The sequence below is a fragment of the Gymnogyps californianus genome, chromosome 3, assembly GCF_018139145.2.
Source record: "Gymnogyps californianus isolate 813 chromosome 3, ASM1813914v2, whole genome shotgun sequence".
NCBI lineage: Eukaryota > Metazoa > Chordata > Aves > Accipitriformes > Cathartidae > Gymnogyps > Gymnogyps californianus.
The window spans coordinates 103,914,065-103,938,118 of NC_059473.1; the positions used below are offsets into that span (position 1 = coordinate 103,914,065).

Sequence of the window (24,054 nt, forward strand, 5' to 3'; positions counted from 1 at the left end):
CAAGTTACACATGATTCTACTATAAATAGTCCATTTTACATGTAGTTACTATTTCTTTGCTCTTTTACTTAAGCCTGAAAACCATTTTTGCACAGCTCCGAGTTGTAATTTTTTTAACTGAACACTGGTGAGTTGTGTATAGCTTTAGATGGCGCACGGCTTGTCACCCTCTTATACCATGCCCATACTCCTCTCTACTGTATCCTGTGTCCCCACCTCTCAAGGCCTCTGCTGTTATACCAGACCTGTGTTTGTCTACACGTCACCATGCTAGAGTCCTAAATATCTTATTCTACACAGAATAATTACTTGTTACAAGTACCTATATAGAGCTATGATTGTACTATAAAAAGATAATAGAAAATTACAAACATAATTCAAAATTAAAACAAATCAGGCATACCTACCTGCCCAGAAGAGAAAAGATCTGTTAAAACTAGACAAAGTAAAAACAAAGCTGCAGGCAGGTCAAAAAAGGTTGAGACAGCACAAACCTGACAGACCTTGCTCTTGAGGACTTGCAAACTCAGTACAAAGTCTGTGACCTGTCGCTAGCAAAGGCAATACTGTATTACTGGGCTACAGGGTTACACATCATATGGCAAATATTTTCTGTTTAGAATTGCAGTACTGAGGAGATCAATTGGAGTTTTGTCTGAAAGGCATATTATGTTTAGGACTCACCTGCTATTCTTAAGGTCTTCCAGGATATTTAAAATTAAATAGTGCTTAAGAGGTTACTGAAGATGACTTCAGTGGTCTTAAACACTGGTCTTTTGGTCTTAATCAGCTTGTGTTGCAATAACAATATAATTTTTTCTTCAACAGGTTGAAAAGAAAATTAAAGCCATCTTTACTGTGCTTCTCTAAATGTCAAATCTCCTTTTAAATTTAAAGGTATTTTAGTAATTTATTCCATTTAGTTAGGTATGTAACTGAATGTCACTGCGCTTGTAAGAGATACAGAATGTGACCCCAAACAATTGTTTTACTGGACTATCCTAACTTACTGATTTTCATCCTGTTTTTTTTTTTTCCTTTTTGATTTAGTTTTTTCAGATAACCCCCCATGTGAAAGAATGTATAAAAATGACATTTCAAGTAGAAATAATGTTGCTTAATTGAGAACTATAATTCTTTAATATAATCTCAACAAATGCCACCATTTTTCAGCATCTTTAATGTAGGACCTGGTTTTACTGCTTTTGTTCGGTGGCATTTCTTAGAAATATTGACTTTGATACACTGCGTCTAAATCTAGACATTTAAAGGAAGCATCTCAGTTAGGAGTCTAATCAACTCTATGATCTCTCCATAGTCAGTGAACAGAAACATCCATCTTTAGGTGGTAATTGGTATCATAGGTGCACCTTAGGGTGACAAAATATACATACAAAGAAAAAATAAATAGAGAGCTAGATATTGAAAGCTGAAAGAAGGAAATCAGGGATGTGTGCAAGAAACAAATAATATGAAAAATATTTATGGCTATAAACCAAATTCTGTAATTATGCACTTGTGAAATAAATCCCCAACTTCTACTGGATAATTGTCTATAGAAAATGACATGAACATCGTAGTTTGCCTAAGACACATTTCAGTATGATGTAGAGAGTTAGTCTTGTAGGCAGCAGTTACAGTCCCAGTGTCATTGGTAAGGACTAAACTAACGTTTACTTATCAGTGGAGTTCAACACTGTCTTCCCTGTGAAGAATATTCATAGGCTTATTTCAGTGGTGGATGTTCAGCCAGGTTTATTTTCTGCAAGCCATGGTCCTACCATGCTTCTTCTGAAAAGATATTAATCTGTGTAAGCTTGACATGGTGCACTGCTGCAAATACGCAGTGACTTGTACATCAATATGGAGTCAAGATAATTTTTTCATATTGCTTTTATCCAGTGATAAATGTTTGCATGAAACAAACAGATTTGTGTTAAACTCCACATGTATGTCAAGCTATCCTGTACTTTTGCTTGACCTGGATCCAGTTTGGGTAATCATACTCCATCCTTATGTACAGATATTGCAACCTTGTTTTAAAAAACCCTGGTCTTTATTACTCACTTTTTGACACAATTATAAATTTTGTACTTTTTTTACTTCCTCATCACGTCTAAACATTTCATCTATATGTCACAAGTTCTTGAGGACCTCACTGGTCTCCACAGAGAGGAAAACCTCTCTGTGAACAGTATTTGTAGTAGTAATGATTAAGGTTTAGCAAGGTTTACTTTCATTTCAAAACTTAGATTTAAACAAGTGTATTCTATCTTATTTCAGATGTAGTGTAAATTCAACATTTAAGAAGCTGCGCTCACTTAAGTTGCATTCTTTTGCTAGAAAATTAATACAATTGTCATGTAATATCTTCAGGTGAACATGTACATAAAAAAATACATTACTTTTAACGTGAAAATAATGCATCTGATGAATCAGCCTATTGTACTTTGGCATGCAAATTTTTAACGTGTTTGGCAAAATGTTTAATTTTTAACTTAGATGTCTAAGTGCACTGGATTTTTTTAGCAAAACTGTTCATAGTTAGTTTTGTATATTGTGTAGCTCAAAGAACAGTTTTGTATTTATAAATTTATCAAATTTGAAGTAGACTTTACTAAATGTGAGTGAAATTACTGAACAATCTATATGTTTCCTGATTGCAGCTTCCTCATGTACAATAACATAAACTGGTTTGTGATTATAAACTCTGTTTTTGAACTTCATGATATTTCTGCATAAGAAGTCTGAATCTTCACTGACAATTTCGAAAGTAATGTAAAGGATTCTGTACTAATTTTAATTGTATTCAAAGTTTGCACAGTCATAAATAATGTGAACTTTGTAAACTGTGTTTTATGTGTTTTTAGTAATGTCCCTTTTTTTCGCATTTAGCTCCCTATTGCAGCTTAAACCCTGTCTTGAGGAATGGTGGAATCGTAAATAAAACAGGTGGTCCCGCTGGAAGTAAAGTTCGCTATTACTGCAAACCTGGGTATAGAATGATTGGTCACAATAATGCGACATGTAGGCGTCACCAAAATGGCATGTACCAATGGGATTCTCCTGTGCCAATCTGCCAAGGTAAGATAATGTTTTCTTGTTGAGTAGGCTTCTAAAGAATATTTTACAAAACAAAGATACAGCATTGTCAATACTGCTGTATGCCAATAGACACATTGACATCATGAGTTTATCCAAATACATATTGACTTGTGTACTTAATGTGTGCAGAGCTGAAGTATTAAGAAGTAGATTGATGCAGTCAAATACAGACCAAATGAAAAATATGTTTTCAGTACTTTTTTATTTAGCAAAATACATATCTCTAAAGAGTCCACAGCTCATAGTACTGTTGTATTACAGAACATTTTATAAAGATTCAGTAGTTTTCAGACATTAATTTGTTTATTTTAGAAAATCCCTTTATAAGCAGTGCTTTAAAGACATAATTTGTGACTTCTGCTTTTTTGTATATCCTGGAGCTAGCCAGTGTCTACTTTAGCTTGTTCCAGACATCTGTTAAGAGTAGTTATTATTTGTCAAATGTTTATAATTTTCCCTGTATGAAAAGTCAGACACAAACTACAGAGGAGTAACATAAAGTAGTACAAAGCAGTTAAACACGGTTGGTTTTAGTTAAAAATGCTTTTTCATTCATTATTCAGTAAACAGTTAGTGGGGACTAAGGAATTGTACATCAGAGAAGATCAGGAACGTAGGGGAGAGGAGAAAGTCTGCAAATTCTATCCGTATCATATATGGCCTATTCTAACATGTTTTCATTTGTGTCTCCTAGTCTGCTTTGTTTATAGGAAGAAATAGTAGTAACATTCATATTTAAGACTTGTTGGAACTTCTTTGATTAAAATCTGTGTTTAGTTGTTCCTAACTTTGTAAGACATTAACAGCAGTGCTTCATGTCTTCTTCAAGAAAAGTATTTTGCTTGAGGTTCCATCAAGGATGATTCAGATATTTCTAAAAACAACATAAGATGGAAGTTCTATTTTGTGCCTTAAAAAAACCAGAAAAAGGCCAACTGAGATTTGGCATGATGCTTACTCTTCTGATGAGTTATTGGCAAGAGAAGTAAAAAGCTGCAGAAATTTGGCTACAGTTGAAGAACTTGAAGGGGTACGGTTCACATCTTTTATACAGAGTGATTTGGTAGCTAAATATTTCTTCAGGATGAGCATTTTCATGCCTAGATGGGCCATGTGGATACACCCCTACCAGTCCAGGGAGAAGCTCAGGCTGCCAGTGTGCCACAAGCAGGATCTGTATATCTGTGCTTCCAGACTCTAGGATGTCTTCCAATCCCATATGCCATAATGTGTTATGGCATATGATACTGTTTGACCTTCCTGATGGTCACCTTTGACCTTCCTGATGGTTCATGGGAGAATCTGTGTGTGAGCTGAGCATGAGGTAAGTTTAGGGACAAGTGCTGCTTTTGGACTTACTTGAAATGCATTTTAGGTGCAGTTTCTGCTGCTGGCATAGGAGCTGAAAGCACAGAGACACTTTGCACTAAAGAACCTGGAATGATAACTAGGCCTACAGCTTGGCCAGAAGATCAGGGAAGCAGAGGATGCAATTCTGTTCAAGATTAAGACTAAATGTAAGCATCCGTATGTGAGCTAAAGTTTTGATTAATTGGCTTAAACATAGAAATCTAGTGCCATTTGAGGCGCCCTGAGATATTTTATCTGTCCTCCATCTACCATTCCAGAAAGGCACAAGCTCCTGTTATATCTACTAGACTTGCAGAATGTCTTGGAGGCCTAAGAATGTCTCAGGTAGCTCTAGACAATGGGAAAAGCAAACAAGTCAAGCCCCATCTGCCTAAACTCTGTTGTAGTTAATCTGGTCAATACTGTTAGTGAAACTTTGGGAACTATTCTGCTGACTAGCCAGCAGGTGTCTTTTTTTAAAAGGTGCTGAGATTTTGGCATCTTACTCTGGAGCTCAGGTACTTTGAGTGTGTGAGGACAGAGACAATATTCTGTGTGTGCTTGTTAGGCTGGAGGAGTTGGGGCCATAAACTTTAGGAGCCCCTATATCATACTTTTCTGCAGAATTTAAGATCTCATGATTCCTCAGCTGTCAGGAATTCACCCCTGATCTTTCTACTGCTTATCCATCCAGACGATAGTAACCTGCTACTACTACTGCTACTATTGTTCGACCAAATAGCAGAGGTCTGTATGATGAAAATATGATATTCCAGAACTTCAGAATTCTTAAAAAAACTGTGATCCTTTTTTTCTTAGCTTGTCTCCTTTTTTTAGAATAGTCTGATTTTTAAGTGGTTTTCTTTTACATTTCTAGTTTTTACATTTTATGTTCACATTTTAATACCAAGGGCAGAGAAAGGCTTGCCAATTTGCTGTTCTAACTTTGAAAACTATATCTAAACATAATGAGGTGTGTGAAGAGTTCTGAATAATAGAGAGAACAGTTCTTTGAACAATTTAAGAAAAAAGTCCCCAATTTTAAGGGCAGAATGGAATAATTCACAGAAAGTGGGAGGAAAAATGTGCAGATGTGTGCAGGACTTGACATGAGGTCCCAGGACTTGATCATGGATAACCAGGGGACAAAAAGTCCCAGAAAGTAATAAATTCTGAACAAAAATTAAGCAGACTCAAGAAAATCATAAAATACTTCAGACACTATGTCTATCCTTGCTATTTTATCACTATGTGCAAGAAATTGCTGTGAAATTTTAGCAATGTAGCATGTTCACAAATACATTTTTTCTTTAATTTTAAGCCGTATTTATAATTTCAGCAATATATGTGGCTGTGGGTGTGTAGATTTCTGTTAGCAGTAGGGGAAAAAAGATTTGGGAGATAGGGAGTGAATTTAATCTTTACTAGAAATTTCTTATTAATGTAGGATTCCTCAATTTTAATATGTCACTTTACAACTCTGGCACAAGTATTCCAACTTGTATGTCTGGATGAAGCATATATTTTTCAATAAACTCTGAAACGGAAAGTATGTTTCTAAATTTATTAAGTATCTGTTGTCAAAATACATGCATTGTCTTTGAAAATTAATTAAAATTAAACATTTGGTCCAGCTCATGGATTTCATTATAGGATGTTTCCAAATAAAAATGCCTTTGATTCAGTCTGAAATTTCTGTAAAACCAGTCCTGCAGAGTTACATTTGAAATTAATAACTTGACTGTGTCAGAATTAATGTTTGAAATCAAATTTGATTGTTTTATCAAAAAAGAGGAGTTCTTTTTTGCATATTTAATACAACAATATCAATTGTTATATCATCTCTAATATGGCTTAATCTGGTAGAGTCAGAAGATATTTTTCAATTCCAGTCTTATCAAGTGCAGATGCATGTAATAATGTCCTGGACAACGTATAAAGAACTTGACTCCTATCTAGGAAACTGGAACTTATTGTTATTGCTTTTATTTCATTTGTAAAGGAAAAAGAGAAACATGAGTCATGCTACATTCAAAATATTTATAAGCAGCGAAAATGGCAATTCTTATACAATAGCAGTAGATAGCTGCTGAAATAGTCTAGGCCCCAGTAACGATCCTGGTAAGGATATATGTCATCTTAGCCACTGCTTAGCTCATGTCCAGATCCCCATGCTGGGGGAGAATAGGAAAAGAAGGCTGAGGCTCAGGGATGAATAGATGATAAGAGAAAATAAGAGAAAAGCTTGGCAAGAAGAGCAGTTAGAACAAAAAACTGAAAGCAAGTTGTCAGGTTCAATACGGATCAGGAGTGCTGGGTTGCAGATATCTGGAGACTGAGACATGGTGGCAGCAAGAGTGTAACAGAGTGGCTGCGCTCCTCTGAGAGGCATGAGCAAATACTCTTTATCCCACCTGTTCTTCACTTACAGGACTCAGCCTTTGACTTTGTTCTTCCCAATTTTCTCCCTCTCATTCTTAAAAGAGTTAAAAAATAATTTTAAAGAGTCTTGAAGACCACTTGGCTGCTCTTCACCATTTGAGTTACTCCCTAGTAGGTTTATAAAAGAAAACTGGAGGTACCTACTTTAAGGAAGAAGTTCTCTTGTCTGGATTGTGGGTACCTGGACAGGCTCAAAACCTATGACAGAGTCATGATAAAAATATAGCTGATGCCAAAATTTGCTGCTTAAAATCCTGGTTCCAAGTATTGTCATTATTGATACCTCTGTGCTTGCTGAAGTGGACAGAACCGCACTGCAGAGCTAGAGATCCATGTACTTTTTGCTGTGCTGAACAAAGGTTATTCCAGGACCATAACTGGGTTCCATGTCTGCCCTGGGGTAGAAGACTGATTAAATTTTTTTAGGGAACTGGCTTGAAAATATCAATTTGCAGTTTGTGTAAGAGCCATGAGTCTGGGACCACGAAACTGCTTCTTCATAATATTAGCTGTTCTGTGTGTTTGAGCATGGAATTAAACTTGGGCTTTTTACCTTTTTGATAAATATTATTATGCAAAAAATGTCCCTCTTAGCACCCAGTCTTAAAATAAAAATGTGAGGTAAGTAGCACAGTTTAGGAGTTCCAAATCCCAGTTTCCTCATAACGTATTCTAAACCTATGATCGTATTGCAAAATATAAAACAGTAAAAGAAGTATAGTACTTTAGACTAAAAAAACAGAAGTTTGAGGGGAAACCTGGTGACAATACTCTAGTGTGCTAAAAGTAGCTCCAAAGAGGAATGAAATAATTATCTATGTCCTTTCAGAGGACAAATAGAGGAATTACAGCTACGTTTACTTCAACAGGATCTTAAGTTAGACTTTTCTTTATTTTTTTCTTCTTTTCTCAGAGGGGCTAGTGAAACACTGGAATAGATTGCCTGTGGAGAATGTGGAATTTTCGTCATTGGAGGTCTTTCAAGAACAAATTAGATGAACATTAGTCAAGTATAATTTTGGCTTGTGATAGGAGAATAGACTAGATGACCATTCATAACCATTTTTTACACCCACAGCCCTAGACCACACAGCCCTGTTTTCAGTTTCTTTATTTCTGTAGATATCCAAGTCTGAGAATTAGGATTTCTGTGGCATGGCTCTCCCCGATGTTTCCAATTGGATATCATAGACATAAGCCACTCAGCATGTTTTTTGTTATCAATCCCGCTTTTAGGGACTTCTCTATTGCTGCCTTTAATTTTAAGGTATTTAAATGCTTTTCTCAGCACTATGTTCAATGCCAGAAACAGGTCACTAAATGATAAATGCTTGTGCATTAAATTTAGGGATTTTCCAGTGTATGGAAATAAACTCAATGTCTGCCTGTAATGCAGTCCTCAGCTTCTTTTCTGTATGCAGTGAATTTGCATGCTTTAAATGTGACTAATACATAAGTGTCTTAAAGGTATATAGGTGCACAGATATTTTAAAGGATTGCTATAAACTTTAAATTTGCTGGTTTTGATAAGAAATACATTCCAGTAACACATGCGGAACATTAAAGAGCAACTAAAACTGCATCTCAGTTTCTAGGTAGTAAAAGGCTTTTCCACTTGCATTGATTACGTTTTCTTTGGAATAAGTATATTTTTCTGCTGTGGAAGATAATAGAGACGATTAAAGTTGAGTTACATATTTTTCACACTCTGACTGCACATCTCCCAGCTGGAACCTGGCAGTCTCATCTAATCATTGACCTAGGAAGCATGTTGACAGTTCCTCAAGTCAGAAGATTTCCTGACACCGTTCTTTATCATTTTACAACTATATGGGAAGCTGGGAGCTTCAAAATACTTGGATGTGGGACAGTAGTGACATTGTTTCCACTGTCGAAAGATGATATGCCATTACAGTCAGTTTACTTCAGCTAACTTTACTTCAAACATCAAAGCACTTGCTATTTAGTGAAACTGGCTGTGCTAGTATGTTTTGTTTGGACACTACTGTTCTAAAAGCTATTAGCAACCTCAAGAAATTAGTAGCAGCAGGAATATTTCTTTTCGATCCCAGTTTCTGGAGGAGAAGCAAACAACAAACAAACAGATAAACTGTAACAGGAACAGTGCCAGAATGCCAAAACTGCTTTTATGATTAGTAGCTAAAGCAACAGTGAGAATAACCTCACAATATAGCAGTATAAGATTCAGCAGCAGCTGAGGAAAGAATAGAGACAGTAGAGGACAGAGGTACAACACTAACAGCAAAAGTGGTGAAGTTTGAGAGGTAAGCATAGATTTTGAGGTGCTTTAGTACACTGGACATTGCATCAGACCTGACATAACTGATAGGCTCACCTGGGTGTGACTTGGGCATTGTACATCTTTTATTCTTTAAACTAACTTGCACATAAGAGCTACTCAGTCTTGAACTTTTGAGTAGTTTCTAGAAAGGTTATTGCTAGAGGTGAAGAGCAAATGCTAACGGAAGTATTTGCTTCTAACATGAACTAAATAGACCTGTTTTTTCATTTGTTTTCAAATGACATAATAAATTCTTCGTGCTCCATAGAAACCACTAAGTTATTTAAAGTTAATTCATGTTTGAAGTATTTAGAGGGAACTAGAATAAGGTGCACCTATGTGTACAGATGTACACATACATGGATGGGTAGATAGACTGATAGTTCTGAATTTTGGTTTTATGCAATTAAATGTATGCACACTTAATACAGAGACAGCTGTTTTGATACCAGAAAGGAGACCTGAAAAAGTTGACAGGAAGTTAAATCTTAACCCAATTACATTCTACATAGAATCAGAATCATAGAATGGTTTGGGTTGGAAGGGACCTTAAAGATCATCTAATTCCAATCCCCTTGCCATGGGCAGGGACACCTTCCACTAGACCAGGTTGCTCAAAGCCCCATCCAACCTGGCCTTCAACACTTCCAGGGATGGGGCATCCACAACTTCTCTGGGCAATCTGTTCCAGTGCCTCACCACCCTCACAGTGAAGAACTTCTTCCTTACATCTAATCTAAATCTACCCTCTTTCAGTTTAAAGCCATTACCCCTTGTCCTATCACTACATGTCCTTGTAAAAAGTCCCTCTCTGGCTTTCCTGTAGGCCCCCTTTAGGTACTGGAAGGCTGCAATAAGGTCTCCCTCAAGCCTTCTCTTCTCCAGGCTGAACCACCTCAACTCTCTCAGCCTGTCTTCATAGGAGAGGTGCTCCATCCCCCTGATCATCTTCTTGGCCCTCCTCTGGACTCGCTCCAACAGGTCCATGTCCTTCTTATGTTGGGGGCCCCAGAGCTCGGGGTCCCCAGGTGGGGTCTCACAAGAGCAGAGTAGAGGGGGAGAATCACCTCCCTCGACCTGCTGGTCACGCTTCTTTTGATGCAGCCCAGGATACGGTTGGCTTTCTGGGCTGCAAATGTACATTGCTGGGTCATGTTGAGCTTCTTGTCAACCAACACTGCCAAGTCCTTCTCCGCAGGGCTGCTCTCAATCCTTTCATCCCCCAGCCTGTATTTGTGCTTGGGATTGCCCCGACCCATGTGCAGGACCTTGCACTTGGCCTTGTGGAACTTCATGAGGTTCACATGGGCCCACCTCTCAAGCCTCTGGTCAAGGTCCCTCTGGATGGCATCCCTTCCCTCCAGCATGTTGACCACACCACACAGCTTGATTTTGTTGGCAAACTTGCTGAGGGTGCACTCAATCCCACTGTCCATGTTGCTGACAATGATGTTAAACAGCGCCAGTCCCAATACTGACCCCTGAGGAACAGCACACGTCACTGGTCTCCACTTGGACAGTGAGCTGTTCACCCCAACTCTTTGAGTGCGACCATCCAGCCAATTCCTTATCCACCGAGGAGTGGTCCATCTGTCAAATCCATGTCTCTCCAATTTAGAGACAAGAATATCGTACAGGACAGTGTCATATGCTTTACACAAGCCCAGGTAGATGGTGTCTGTTGCTCTTCCCTTATCCACCAACGCTGTAACCCCATAGTAGAAGGCCACCAGATTTGTCAGGCACGATTTGTCCTTAGTGAAGCCATGTTGGCTGTCACCAATCACCTCCTTATTTTCCATGTGCCTTAGCATAGTTTCCAGGAGGATCTGCTCCATGACCTTGCCAGGCACAGAGGTGAGGCTGACTGGCCTGTAGTTCCCCAGGTCTTACATTCTTCCCTTTTTAAAAATGGGGGTTATGTTTCCCCTTTTCTGGTCAGTGGGAACTTCCCTGGACTGCCACGACTTCTCAAATATGATGGATAGTGGCTTAGCCACTTGATCTGCCAGTTCCCTCAGGACCCACAGATGCATCTCATCAGGTCCCATGAACTTGTGCACCTTCAGGTTCCTTAGATGGTCTCGAACTTGATCTTCTCCTACTGTGGGCAGTTCTCCATTCTCCCAGTCCCTGCCTTTGCCTTCTGCGACTTGGGCAGTGTGGCTGGAGCACTTGCCAGTGAAGACTGAGGCAAAAAAGGTCGTTGAGTACCTCAGCCTTCTCTATATTCTGGGTAACCAGGTCTCCTGTTTCCTTCCAGAGAGGACCCACATTTTTCCTAGTCTTCCTTTTATCACTGACATACCTATAGAAACTTTTCTTGTTGCCCTTGATGCCCTGACCAGATTTAATTCTGTCAGGGCTTTAGCTTTCCTAATCTGATCCCTGGCTGCTCAGACAATTTCTCTGTATTCCTCCCAGGCTACCTGTCCTTGCTTCCACCCTCTGTAGGCTTCCTTTTTGTGTTTGAGTTTGTCCAGGACCTCCTTGTTCATCCATGCAGGCCTCCTGGCGTTTTTGCCTGCCTTCCTCTTTGTTGGGATGCATTGCTCCTGAGCTTGGAGGAGGTGCTCCTTGAATATTAACCAGCTTTTTTGGGCCTGTCTTCCCTCCAGGGCTTTATCCCATGGTACTCTACTAAGCAGATCCCTGAAGAGGCCAAAGTCTGCTCTCCTGCTCGCCCTCCTCGCTGCCCTAAGGATCTTGAACTCCACCATTTCACGGTCACTGCAGCCAAGGCTGCCCTTGAGCTTCACATTCCCCACCAGCCCCTCCTTGTTGGTGAGAACAAGGTCCAGCATAGCACCTCTCCTTGTTGACTCCTCTCTCACTTGGAGAAGGAAGTTGTCATCAATGCATTCCAGGAACCTACTGGATTGCTTATGCATTCAGATGCATTGCCACAAGGCAGAAGAGAACTGAGAGACTTGTTAGGACAGGGAGGGTCATAGTGCAAGGCTCTGGAGACACTGAAACATTTCACAATAAGCATGACTGGAAATGGAGAATGCAGAGGCATTTTTATGATGTAGTAAAACAGAGTGGCGGTTTAACTTTCTGTCAATTCAGCATGCAAAAAAACATTTTGCAAGTGTAAAATTCTGCTTACATGACAGAGGGTCAGAGTTGGTTCTAGTTGTAGGTAAAGGATTAAATTGGTTATTAGGGGAGTAGATAGAGCATTGAACCAGATGCAGCTCTGCTGCCTCTTTTGAGTACACGAGAGCCCTGAAAAGCTATCACTCCTGCTGTGGTCACCTTGTGGGCAATGACTCCTAATGCAAAGACCTGCTCCCAGAAGCAGCAAAACTTGTTTTTATCCTTCCCCTTCTCCACTTTCTCTAACACCATTAAGAGCAGTAAGCATGGGTCTCCAGAACCCCTTCCTTATCACCTCTCTCTCCCTTCTCTGTCCCACTACTACTCCTTCTAGTGGCAGTAGGCTCAGCCCTTACGCACTGAGGGAGAAATACTCAATTTTGGTAAGACAACAGCAGCACTGGTTAGGGTGCAAAAAGCGCCAAGAAGTTATTTGACAAAGGAAACAGCTTATTTTGGAACATTCCTACAGTTCTACTTCTATTAGCAATTTGACAGATGCCAGATGGAAGCAAACAACTGAAATGAACTAACCATTCATCATTTTATAATGCTTACCTCTCCTTATTATAATCATATGCAAAGTACTGTGTTGTATTTAATTTAAATGCATCAAATGTGACAACTTGGGAATACTGAAAACAAATTTGAGAGTTGTGTTTATGATACCATGACAACGTGTTGTGAAATTAATAATTTACATTGAATTGGGTAAATGATAATAAAAATTAGATTTTTAAAAAAAAATACTTATTTTCACCTCTGTTTAACAGATTTCAGACAAAGGCTGTCATTTCTTCTTTTGAAATAGATTGACTTTGTTAAAATAATAAAACTTCACAGTGTCAAGGGGAAAGGAACAAATGCTCAAAGGTCTTTTTAACTGCTGAAATGTTGAATTGCTTCTTACAATTGACTGTATATATGGAAAAGACATTTCATTTGCAAAACTCCACTTTTTATTGGTAAATATTTACAAATGAAAGCTTCAAAGCTGTGTTTTATTCAGTGTATTTACTGAAGAGCAATAAACTGGATGCCCAACTCAAAGCAGCTAGTGATTCTGTACACACATACATTGGTTTATATGAACTCTTTAAGTAGATTAATTGTAATAATGTGATGAGTTCTCTGCTCCAAGTTACCGTTTTGCAGAAAATAACATCCTTTCAGAGAAACCAATACTATGACTATCCCTTCAGAAGTACCATGGGACAAATATAAAATCTTTACCAGCATTAATGACTTATTCAAGCACCTGGAGTTAATCTCTGTGCATAAATAACTATTTTAAAATAAGGCATAACATTAAAAGAAATTTTAAAAAAGGATACTGAAGAGTTGCCTTTCTTCTTTTCATTATCAAAATCAAGGGAGCTGAGAAGTCAGATGGCAGAAGGCAATCCTGCCTTTCCTAAAAGTGCCTGAAATAATAGATCTTTTTGTAATTATACTCTGCCCTAAAATTGTGTATTATGAGATACTGTTAAATTAACTGTACTGAGCTCTGGTAAAAAAATTAAGTAAATAAATAAGCCAAAAAACTAGATGCTACTCAAACTTTACTAAGTTGACAGCAAATTAAACTTTGTGAGCTTGAAAGAATAACTGCTTATCTGGAGAGAAATTCTGAAGGAGAAAAAAAAAAGTGAAAATAATTCAGTAAGTAATTTCCTTCATGATATGGAAAATGAATAAGCCTGAATTCACATAATATTTAGCATTCTGAAGTGAATCAGTCAAGTATGTAAATAAGTGTTTAAATATCTGAATAATGCCCTTAACTTCAGTGGAACTCTTCCCTGTCTAGTCATATATTTAGGTGCTTTTCTCATCAGACAAAAAATGTTAAATTAAATTCTTAAATAACATTGTTTTATATGTCTAAAACAAACAAATATGAAGTTTTGTTTATAGTAGTGCAGGAATGAAAGAAACCCTGAGAGAATGGAAGCAGACTCTTAGAAAGCATTTAAGAATTTTCCAGTTCATTGCTTCTTGAACAAAATCACTTTGGACACTTTCTTGATTTTTTCTCTAGCAAATAAACCATTGCCCTTAGCCTATGTTGAGATTTCTGTCTCTACAGTGATTGGATTAAACAAAATAATGATTTATAAATTGTCTATATTAAATGCACTTCAAAGTGTTTATCAATGTTTTAAAAACTGTTACATTTATCGGAATGTTGTAAATACGATGGAAAATTAATTTCAGTTGTTACAAATGGGATATGTCAAAATTACTAATCTATGTTTCTTATTTCAGTGGTGGGACAATATTTTACAAAAATGTATGAGAAAATGCCAATTCTTTATCTTTTTCTTTCCATTCTTTTCAGCTGTATCTTGTGGTATTCCTGACTCCCCTGGGAATGGTTCAGTTATAGGTAATGAATTCACTTTGAGCAGTAGATTGATATATGAATGTAATGAGGGCTTCAAGCTAGAATCTAGTCAACAAGCAACAGCAGTGTGTCAAGAAGATGGATTATGGAGCAACAAAGGGAGGCCACCTGTTTGCAAATGTAAGTGGGCATGTATTTCTCAAGCATATTTCCCTTGAACTTTCTCAGGAAAATATTTGCTGGTGATATTTACGTTTTATGTCTACGTTTGCCCTGAACTGGCCATTCAGGAACATATAATCATTTAGCATTTAGTAAAGTAGAAGAGGCCTATGAAGTTGTTTAATAAAAAAAACCCTGTTTATCTTCTTCAAAAAATCTGAATTAAGATTGTTAGATAATTCAGTTTCATGTATATTTTCTTATTATGAATAATGTGTGCTTCTCCATTTTCACAGTAAAAGTTGCAACCACCAGTTGTAATTTATTTTAATATAGCTTCTAAAGTAATAAAAGCAAAAACTATTTCTTAAAATACTGCTAGCATAGATAATTAAGCTGTATAAGAGTCCTTTAGTCTTCATTTTTGCCTCCTGTCAGAACTAGCCAATGTAATGCAGACTCCTCTACCATGTGACATGGCCTCTCATTTGCGTTGGGCTACCACTGACTGTCTTTGTACTGGATCAAAGCAATACTTAACTGAGCCTGACTTCGAGTATGTGACATGAAATACCGATTAAGACATAATCGTAAAATTATTAATTGCTATAATACTATATGTAAAATTTTTGAGAGTTAATTTAGAATCTTGAACTAATCAACAGTATATATACGTGCTTTCCAGATTCTGAATTTGAAAAGCACTTTAGTTTTTCAAACAAGTAAAATTCATCTTATTTTTAAAGAAAGAATGAAATGGTGCGAATATAAGAATCATGAAGTTATATGTGATTGTGAAATGGTTTTCATTTATTTGAATTAATTGACAGCAAACAATTGTTAGAAAATATTGCTGAAAGGTACTTCAAGAGATCTTCTAAGCATCCCTGACAGATGATCATTTAAGCTGATCTTGAAGACCTTCCTGAGTACTCTATTTCAGTAATTTACTTTTTTTCCCCTTGCAAAGTTTTTCCTAGTATAAATAACCTGTTTCTGTTTTTCTGTAGTGTAAAGGCATTATTTCATTTTGTATCCACAGTGAACAAATAGCATTTATTTTATTCTTCTTTTGTTCTTTTTAATCTGTTTGGAAACTGTTGTTTTTTCAGTGTGGTGGGTTATACTTGGCCAGCAGCCACACCCTCACCCAGCTGCTCACTCACTCCCCCTTTTCAACCAGACGGGGGGAAAAATAGGATGAAAAATCTCATGCATCAAGATAAGGACAGAGAGATTACTGTCACAGGGCTCGACTTGAGGAAAGTTAATTTAATGTAGTACCAATTAAAATAGGGTCAAATATGTGTCAGGGGAAAAAAAAACATCAAACCAACACTTTCCTCCCCCTATTCCCAGGGTCAACTTCACTACTTTGCTCTTGACTTTTCTCCCCACCCCAAGCAGTGCTGGGGGATGAGGAATGGGAGTTGTGGTCAGTTTATAACAAGCTCCTTTCTGCTGCTCCTTCCTCCTCGCACTTTTCCTCTGTTCCAGCATGGGTCTTCTCCACGGACTGTTGTTCTTCAGGACAAACTTGCTCTAGCATGGGTCCTCCATCGGCTGCAGTTCCTCCAGAAAGTATCCACCTGCTCCAGCGTGGGCTGCAGTGTGGATATCTGCTCTGGCATGGTCCTCTCCATGGGCTGCAGCAGAATACCAGCACTGGTGCCTGGAGCACCTCCTGCTCCTTCTCCTGTGACCTTGGTGTTCCCTCTGCTGCTTCTCACTCTTTTTGTTCCCTCCTCCTCTGCCTGTGCAGTGTTTTTACCCTTTCCTAAATACACTTTCCCAGAGGTGCCACCATCTTGGCTGATGGACTCAGCTGTGTCCTGTGGTGGGTCCTTTGGAACCGGCTGTGTCCAGCAGCTCAAGCCTCTCCTCACAAAGGCCACCCCTGCAGCACCTCCCCCCTCTGCCAACACCTTGACTCCTGCACCCAATACACTCAGTTACCTATTCTGTGGAGATAACTGTCTTGCTGTGATTCGTTCTCACTCTTTCTTCATACTATTTGGACTGATGATTGTTATTATTGTCCTCTGGACAATCTCCAATTGATCTACACCTTTCTTGAAGGACAGTGCCTAAAACTGAACACAGCAGTTCCACAGAGTACATAAGAAGGATTATTCAAAACGAGCTGTGATTACACAGACATGCTCTTAATTCAGAGCTGCATGCGGAGGGAAGGCAGTGCTCCGGTGCATTGAACTGCACTTCATTCTCTCAGAAAAAATTGACAAGGTACAAAGAACATAACTTGAATGATTAATCAGCAGGAATATCAACAGACTTTTTGGAGGGAAGAGGCCAGTTAAACTAACTAGGGATTAAAAATACTGAATTAATAACATTATATCTGCAGTGCAAAAAAAAAAAAAAGCTTGTATTATTGAAATGATCAAACTTAATCAGACAATGACTACCCTGTAAAACAAAGCTTGATTATTAACATTCAGCACAACTTTCAACATTAAAAAGTTTTGTTTAATATTTATAATAGCCTAACAAAATATATATAACACTTTTTTCTCTTTTTTTTCCTTTTCTAAAAAATTATTCAATTTGAAAAAGAATCCCATTACTTCTAAAACCACAAGTGCTAAATTAAAATGCTAGTGATCTACATGACAATATTAAAGTCAATATTTTCAAAATGGATTGCTGTTCAGAGGCAGGCATGCTTTACCCAAGATTTCTTACTTGGAAAGTGCAGAAAAGCTTAGACAATCTGCATAACAACCTGTTTTTGTAGTATTGCTGCTGTAAGGATAAATGTATTTAGTCTCCAGAGACAGAAACATCTCAGACTTGATGAGCAGCAAACACAGCACAGAAAGGTAAATGGGAAATAAATGAGTTCATTTTATCCCCAGGTCTATTAAAATGAAGGTTGAAATCAGTACAGTTTGTTTTGCAAAGTATCTCTGATAATGTAATGCCTGAGGCAGATGCTTGAAACTCCCTTCTTTTCATTAAAAGTATTTACATCAGATTTGAATCATGAGAAATATGATTCATGCTGGTCATACAGCAAGACACAGATGGATCATGGACATTAGGCTATTGAATATAATTACATGAAATACCAATCAACAGATATCTATTAAGAAAGCTTAACTGAATGACAAATAAGTAACTTGCTTCAGTTACTCTACATAGAGATCTCTAGCACATGATGAAGGGAACTAGAGATGTCTATCTGTATTGCTATTTGAAAGCCTTTATGAGCTAATACTTTAAATCAGGCCAATACTCTCTTTAGGGAGTGACCATGTAGTAGTAACTTTACATATGAATAGAGGACACTGTGTAAAGTATGCAAAAACTTTCTGCTGAAACCTGTAAATTAGTACATTACTGTTGGTCAGAGAAGTGACTGTGGTATACAGGTCCAAAAAACATCCCATCCAAAAGGTGTAGATATATCCAGGAAATCTGAATAAATCAAACAACTTTGGTCTCAAACTATAGATGAGCACTGGTGCTCGCATGATTCTGTACCTACTGTATGCCACATAAACTGCCTCTAATATCTTTTACCCCAACTAATATCATTTGGATAACACTCAAAAAGGAAGGAAAGGATGTATAGGCATGATTACAAATTTAAGGTTTTAAGTTGTAACTATAGTTAGCTGAGAAACACTGTGTTACCTATCATCAGCATTTTTACATACCTGTAAAGTACTCTTGTGAAAAGTCATGTTTCCATCTTTCTAAGATTAAAAAAAAAAAACAAACAATTTTTTATCTATTCCATTTCATCAGATATGATTTGAATTTTGTCTGCTACTATGGAAATACAGATGCTGATTCTTGCTGTGACAAGTTAAAAAGGGAAAAGAACACAAATGAAATTTCCTTCCTCTCCTTTGGATGATATAATCTCTTGCTATTATTATATAAAATTGCATCCTTATAGCATGATTATTACATTTCGTTTGTGACTAATTAGTGAAAATTTTTCCTCTCATTATTTAGTGCCTTACTTTCTTCAGAATATATATCATCAAGTGCAGAGAAATAAGGTCTTCCAAAGCAGAGACTGAAAGATGGAAACAGAAAAGGACTTAGCTGTCAATACAAAATTTAGATGTTTTGCTCCCTAAATTCAATCCAGAGCTGCACTTGGATATCTAAGTTATTTACTGAATAGAGAGGTTCATGCTTGGAATAGTATCCGTAACTATTTTGTAAAGAAACAAAGTCATCTAAAAGTGTTGGTGAGTGTCAATCCATTCATCTGAGACACTTTTTTGGTTTTATATTTTTTATTTGTATTTTTAAGTATTTTTCACCATGTGCTTGTTTTCCTGTGTATCTTTCTCCTTCTGTGAAATTCCTCTGATTTAGAAATCTAGATTTTTCAGTGTTCTAGAAGTGATTATCCTTTTTCATCTTGTACAGGGGTTTTTGGTTTGGGTACAAAATTTCAAAACTGATAGAAATGAGAACAGAAGTAGTATACATTTTTTCCTGAACATCCTTGTGACTTGGACTCTCTCTCTGCATTTTCTGTGCTAAAGGTGACAGATAAGAATAGTTATCTTTTGGGGAGTCACTAAATATATTTTCTTAGGGTTTCTGATTTTGTGGACACTGATACTGACTTTCTTCATGAACTGGAAATACTGATCTAAATCTTGGATTCTCCCTCCACAGCAATTGAACTTCTTAGTTGATGCCATTAAAGCTGTTCATAGCTTGAATATGTTGTTGTTTACTTTTTCTCTGAATGATATAGTGAAACAGCTGTTTTAGACCATTCTTAAGAACTGAAACAACTAGAAAGAATGAGATGTGCCTCACCATGTCAGTAGTAGAAAATGCATGATGTGATAAGAGGAAACTACTGAAAAAATTGGTATGAGATCTGAATCAATGAAGGAGGTCATACTGAGCCTATTCTAAAGCAAAAGAGAACTTCTTTCTCTGTTTAGTATGTAAACTTTAATGCTATTAGAGAGTTTGTATTTCCTTGTTCCAAAATTCATGTTCCATGAAAAGAAATCTCAGTAATGAGTTTGCTTTGACAAACAGTGAATTCCAATACTAGAAACTTCTGGTCTTTTGAGATGTCCCAGTGTGTGCACTAAGGAGAGTTTAAGTATGTAAGATACTTTTAGAAGAACTATGGTGAACGTTAGCACATAATTCTTTTACAAGTCAAGCATCACTTTTTTCATGACAAAGCAACACAAAAAGAAATGTTCTCTGGGCCAGCAGGAAACGTTTTTTTTTAATACAGGCATTTTTGCATGCTAGAAAATGTCTAATGCAAATTGTTGAGAATATTATAATTATGATTAATATGCAGTTTTAGAGTTTTGCTAGACATGTAGTAAAAAGATGTACAGACACCTGACCACTTGAAATTAATGGAAGTACAAACTTTTTTGTTCCATAGGAAATCTGCAGGTCTAAAGCTGCTTTAAGAAATAGGCAGAAAAGAGCATTAAAGTAGGATCTGGTTAATGCAAAGCAGAACTTTCAGTTCTGTGCGCTATCTGTGCTTTTTGACCAGATCTAGGGAACTGATTTAAAATATTGTGCCAGAGGGTGAAAAATTAATGACAGCAAATGTTATGTCTTACTTCCATGTTTCTCTTCATGAGATCAGAAAACTGAATGTGTTCACTTATTGCAAGATCACGATGTCATATTATTTTTCTGATTATGCCAAGTTACCCTACAAGTTCTCTAAAGCTGAGTAACATAATTTGTAAACCAAGAGTAGGAACGTATATGATATTATATTATATTTCTATATAAGTACATATAAAATGTACCCATATAGGTTATACTCCATGTGCTGGTGCTGAGATCTGGACCAGTATATGTTTATTAACAAAAATACCACTGAAATAGGATAACTTGTTAGCCTCTGTTCTTACTTGCTTTCCTTTTCATAGAAGTAAGTGGATGCATAACCTAGGAAATAGAGTTTGTGGTTAATTAATTTTTTTAATATTTTAATTGCCTGGGATGGTCCCTGTAACTGCATAACTTTATTGCTCTTTTCCATTACTCCTTTAACATACTCATTCAAAGACTTAAATTGGGTCCGTCATTGGTTTATGCTAATTTCTCTAATATCAAACGTTTTAAAGAACACCTAATGTTACCTTTGCATAATCTGCTTTTGGCAGATTTCACTGTAGATATTTTTGAAAGCTGTGGTGTGCTGAGCTATAACAGTGATGGTTCAGACATTGATTTTTATCTAGAAATTAATTGGAAAATAATTAGAAATGTTAGAAGCCTTTTTTTATAATTTTCAATATGTTTGTACAATTTCTAGTTATAGAATTATGAATCATAAGTGGTTCTGGAATAAAGCATCAGTTGTATTATAAATGCAAAAAGGAATTTGTTAATATAAACAAGCAAAGATTCACCACCAGCTCATCACAGATATTGTGCAATTGCTGAGGTTTTTATTAGCTAGGACATTCAGAACACCATACCCAATAATTCTCCTAACATTTTCTTTAATAAATCCTGAGGTCAGTAAGTAATTTTTGGAGTATTTTTTCAAGGCTTGGTATGTAACATGGAGTACTTATTAAGGGTTAGTACTTATTCAGTGAACTGTAGTAAAAGTTACCTTGTTTAGGCATTTTAGATTAGTCCGGATACATTAGACTGATAACAGATTGACTTGACATAGCTGACTGGATTGACAGACTGATACTGAATACCATGTGATCCTTTTGTTTATCTATTTTGAGGTTTCAAAGCCTTTCCCATTTAAATATGTTGAATGACAAGAACCACTTTAATTTTTTTTCTCTGTGTTTTTTTTTCTACTAGCATGCTGAAACTATCAACTTGCTCAAGTGGTCCTATTTTGTTCTTAGGTCTTTGTTCTTAGATTTTGTGATGTATGGGATTATCTGGTTTCCTACTGTCCTCTCATTTTACTAATATTTATGAATTTAAACCACACTAGTCTCTCAAGCATAATATGTGACTTGACCTTAATCTTGCTTTTTTTAAGCTAATAGTGAATTTAGTGAAAAGGGCATATTAGAACAATATAGTTCTTATTGCATTATAAATTGACAATACAGTAAGACAAAAATGCCCTTTCCCTTTCTTTGTGATTGTTAACTACCTGCTGAAGAATGGCAACCAAGTATCAGATGCCATTACGCTTGCAAATAATAATAGCAAATTCCTGTAATTGAGATATTTTTCCATTATATACATTGTACTTGCCTTTTTTTCCCCTCAAAACTATAATTACATTCAGAGTCACAATATTCAAGATATTCCTGGAATAGCATGAGATGTACATTTTTTTGCTTACATAAGTAAAGACAAGCAAAGGCTTGTAGACAGAAGAACAACTCAGTAAAAAGGAAGAGTCAGTCTTCTGGTATTCAGATTCTAGGAAAATATTGATAGTGCAATGTGTTTGTTGACCAGAAGAGGAAGTAAAAAGAATAACGAAATTACAAAATATTAATCATTATGAAGAGTTAAAGCTAAAAGCTGAGCAAATTACGGCACAAATTCTTATTAGATTTTAGTTGTTGTAGTTGCAAAGATCTTGGGGTTTTTTTTGATCATTGCCACTGTTCATATAGTGAACATTTTGCTTAGTGAACATTTTGCTCATGTCTTGAGTAGCAAATATACCTGGGCTTATAGAATATCTCAATTTTTTGTCTTTTTTATGGTAAGTATATCTCATTGCAAATTCCCTGCTTTTGAGTCTATTCAGAATTATCAGTATATGGAGATTGTCATGTCATTAAAAAGGGTAATCTTAATCATAATTTCAAATGATAATTATGTTTTCTGACCTATACTTCATGTAAAGCAATGTTATTCATACATTTCTGTATAAAAAATCCCTGGAGAAAAGAGAGAACATCTTCACATCTGCAAGAAGTTGAGACCATCCCTTGTAGAGTTTCATCTATGTAAAAGACAATTTAAATAGTGCCCAGGCCATAATTTGCAAGAGAGAGACCATGAGAGGCAAATTGATGCAGTCATTCATAAACCATGTGCACAAAATCAAGCATCTGTTAATAGTCTTTTTTTGTTCCTTGAAGGATGGGGAAAATAATAAATCAAAATCAGTCCCTGTAAAATTAAAATTTTTCAAACAACAGTTTTAGTAGATGACATCAACACAGTGTAAAAGTATATTCTGTACTCAGTAACATCTTCAATTAGAAATTGTACAGTCGTATCAGAATCTGATAGTTGTTTGTAAAGTGTGCTTGCAACAAGATTCTAAGTGTATTTATAGCTAAAGAAAGAATAAATTAATACTAACCTCAGTATGGAGAAGAAACATCTATGTGGCTTATTTACATATTCTGAAATAGCTGAGCCTCTTATCTCTAAGTGTCTTACGATATCCCCTATGGTTAAAACTAAAATTTTTACTATTAGACTAAATAAGAAGCTTGCTTTCATTTTTAAAAGAACCAATAAAACTATTGCTTGAAAGGAGAAGTGATAAAAATGTTAAATTTGAGGCATATTAACTACCTGTTTAGAATACCTTTTGTCTTCTGATAGACCTATATGATTTTCACTCCAAGGTGTTAAGTGAAGTGCTTTAATATGCTTATTGTATTTAACAACTAATAAGAAAGAACTGTTTCTTGGTTAATGATTTATGATCTTTTAGTAGTTATGAAACACAGATTAGTATCAGTATCAAATTAAATTAAATTAGGAAGTAGGAAGTCCTCCTTTAACCTCAGAAACTGTTCATAACTAGTCAGAATATTGTTATAAAGGCCAAAGTGAAGAACCATTAAGTTTCAAAGTGCTTGTACACTGGCAATCCTTCCTAAGATATACTGAAAAAAATCTAAGAAAAATATTCTACAATTTCAACTCAATGTAATCTTATAATCTGTCATTTGAAAGTTCTTCAGATTATTTCCCCTTCATAAATTCTTACACATCTTCACAGATATGCTGTGATGCCAGCTCTGTGTTTCCTAAATGCTAGAATTTACCATGGACGAGATAACTATTGGGAAAGCTAGATGTATAATTCTAGCATTATCAAAGGTATTCTGAAAAGTGGTGGAAATCTAAATTTTTACAGGAATTTTTCTTCTATCACTTTCCCTGTATTTCAGTGATTGCCTGAACTAGTCTCTTTCATCACACATTCATACTCATGATAAAATCACTTTATACCCCTCAGACAGTGTGAAGTCTACAGAATATATAATTATTTTTCGTCAGCTTTATTAGTCCT

General features: G+C 36.4%; 1 protein-coding gene across 1 annotated transcript in view; it reads left to right on the forward strand.

Moving 5' to 3' along the window:
* Nucleotides 1-24,054, forward strand: part of CSMD1 (CUB and Sushi multiple domains 1) — a 1,238,313-nt gene that overhangs the window by 1,134,535 nt on the left and 79,724 nt on the right. Inside the window, 2 exon segments of the mRNA XM_050893357.1 lie at nucleotides 2,896-3,084; nucleotides 14,643-14,828. Of these exon segments, the coding sequence (XP_050749314.1) occupies nucleotides 2,896-3,084; nucleotides 14,643-14,828 (375 nt within the window).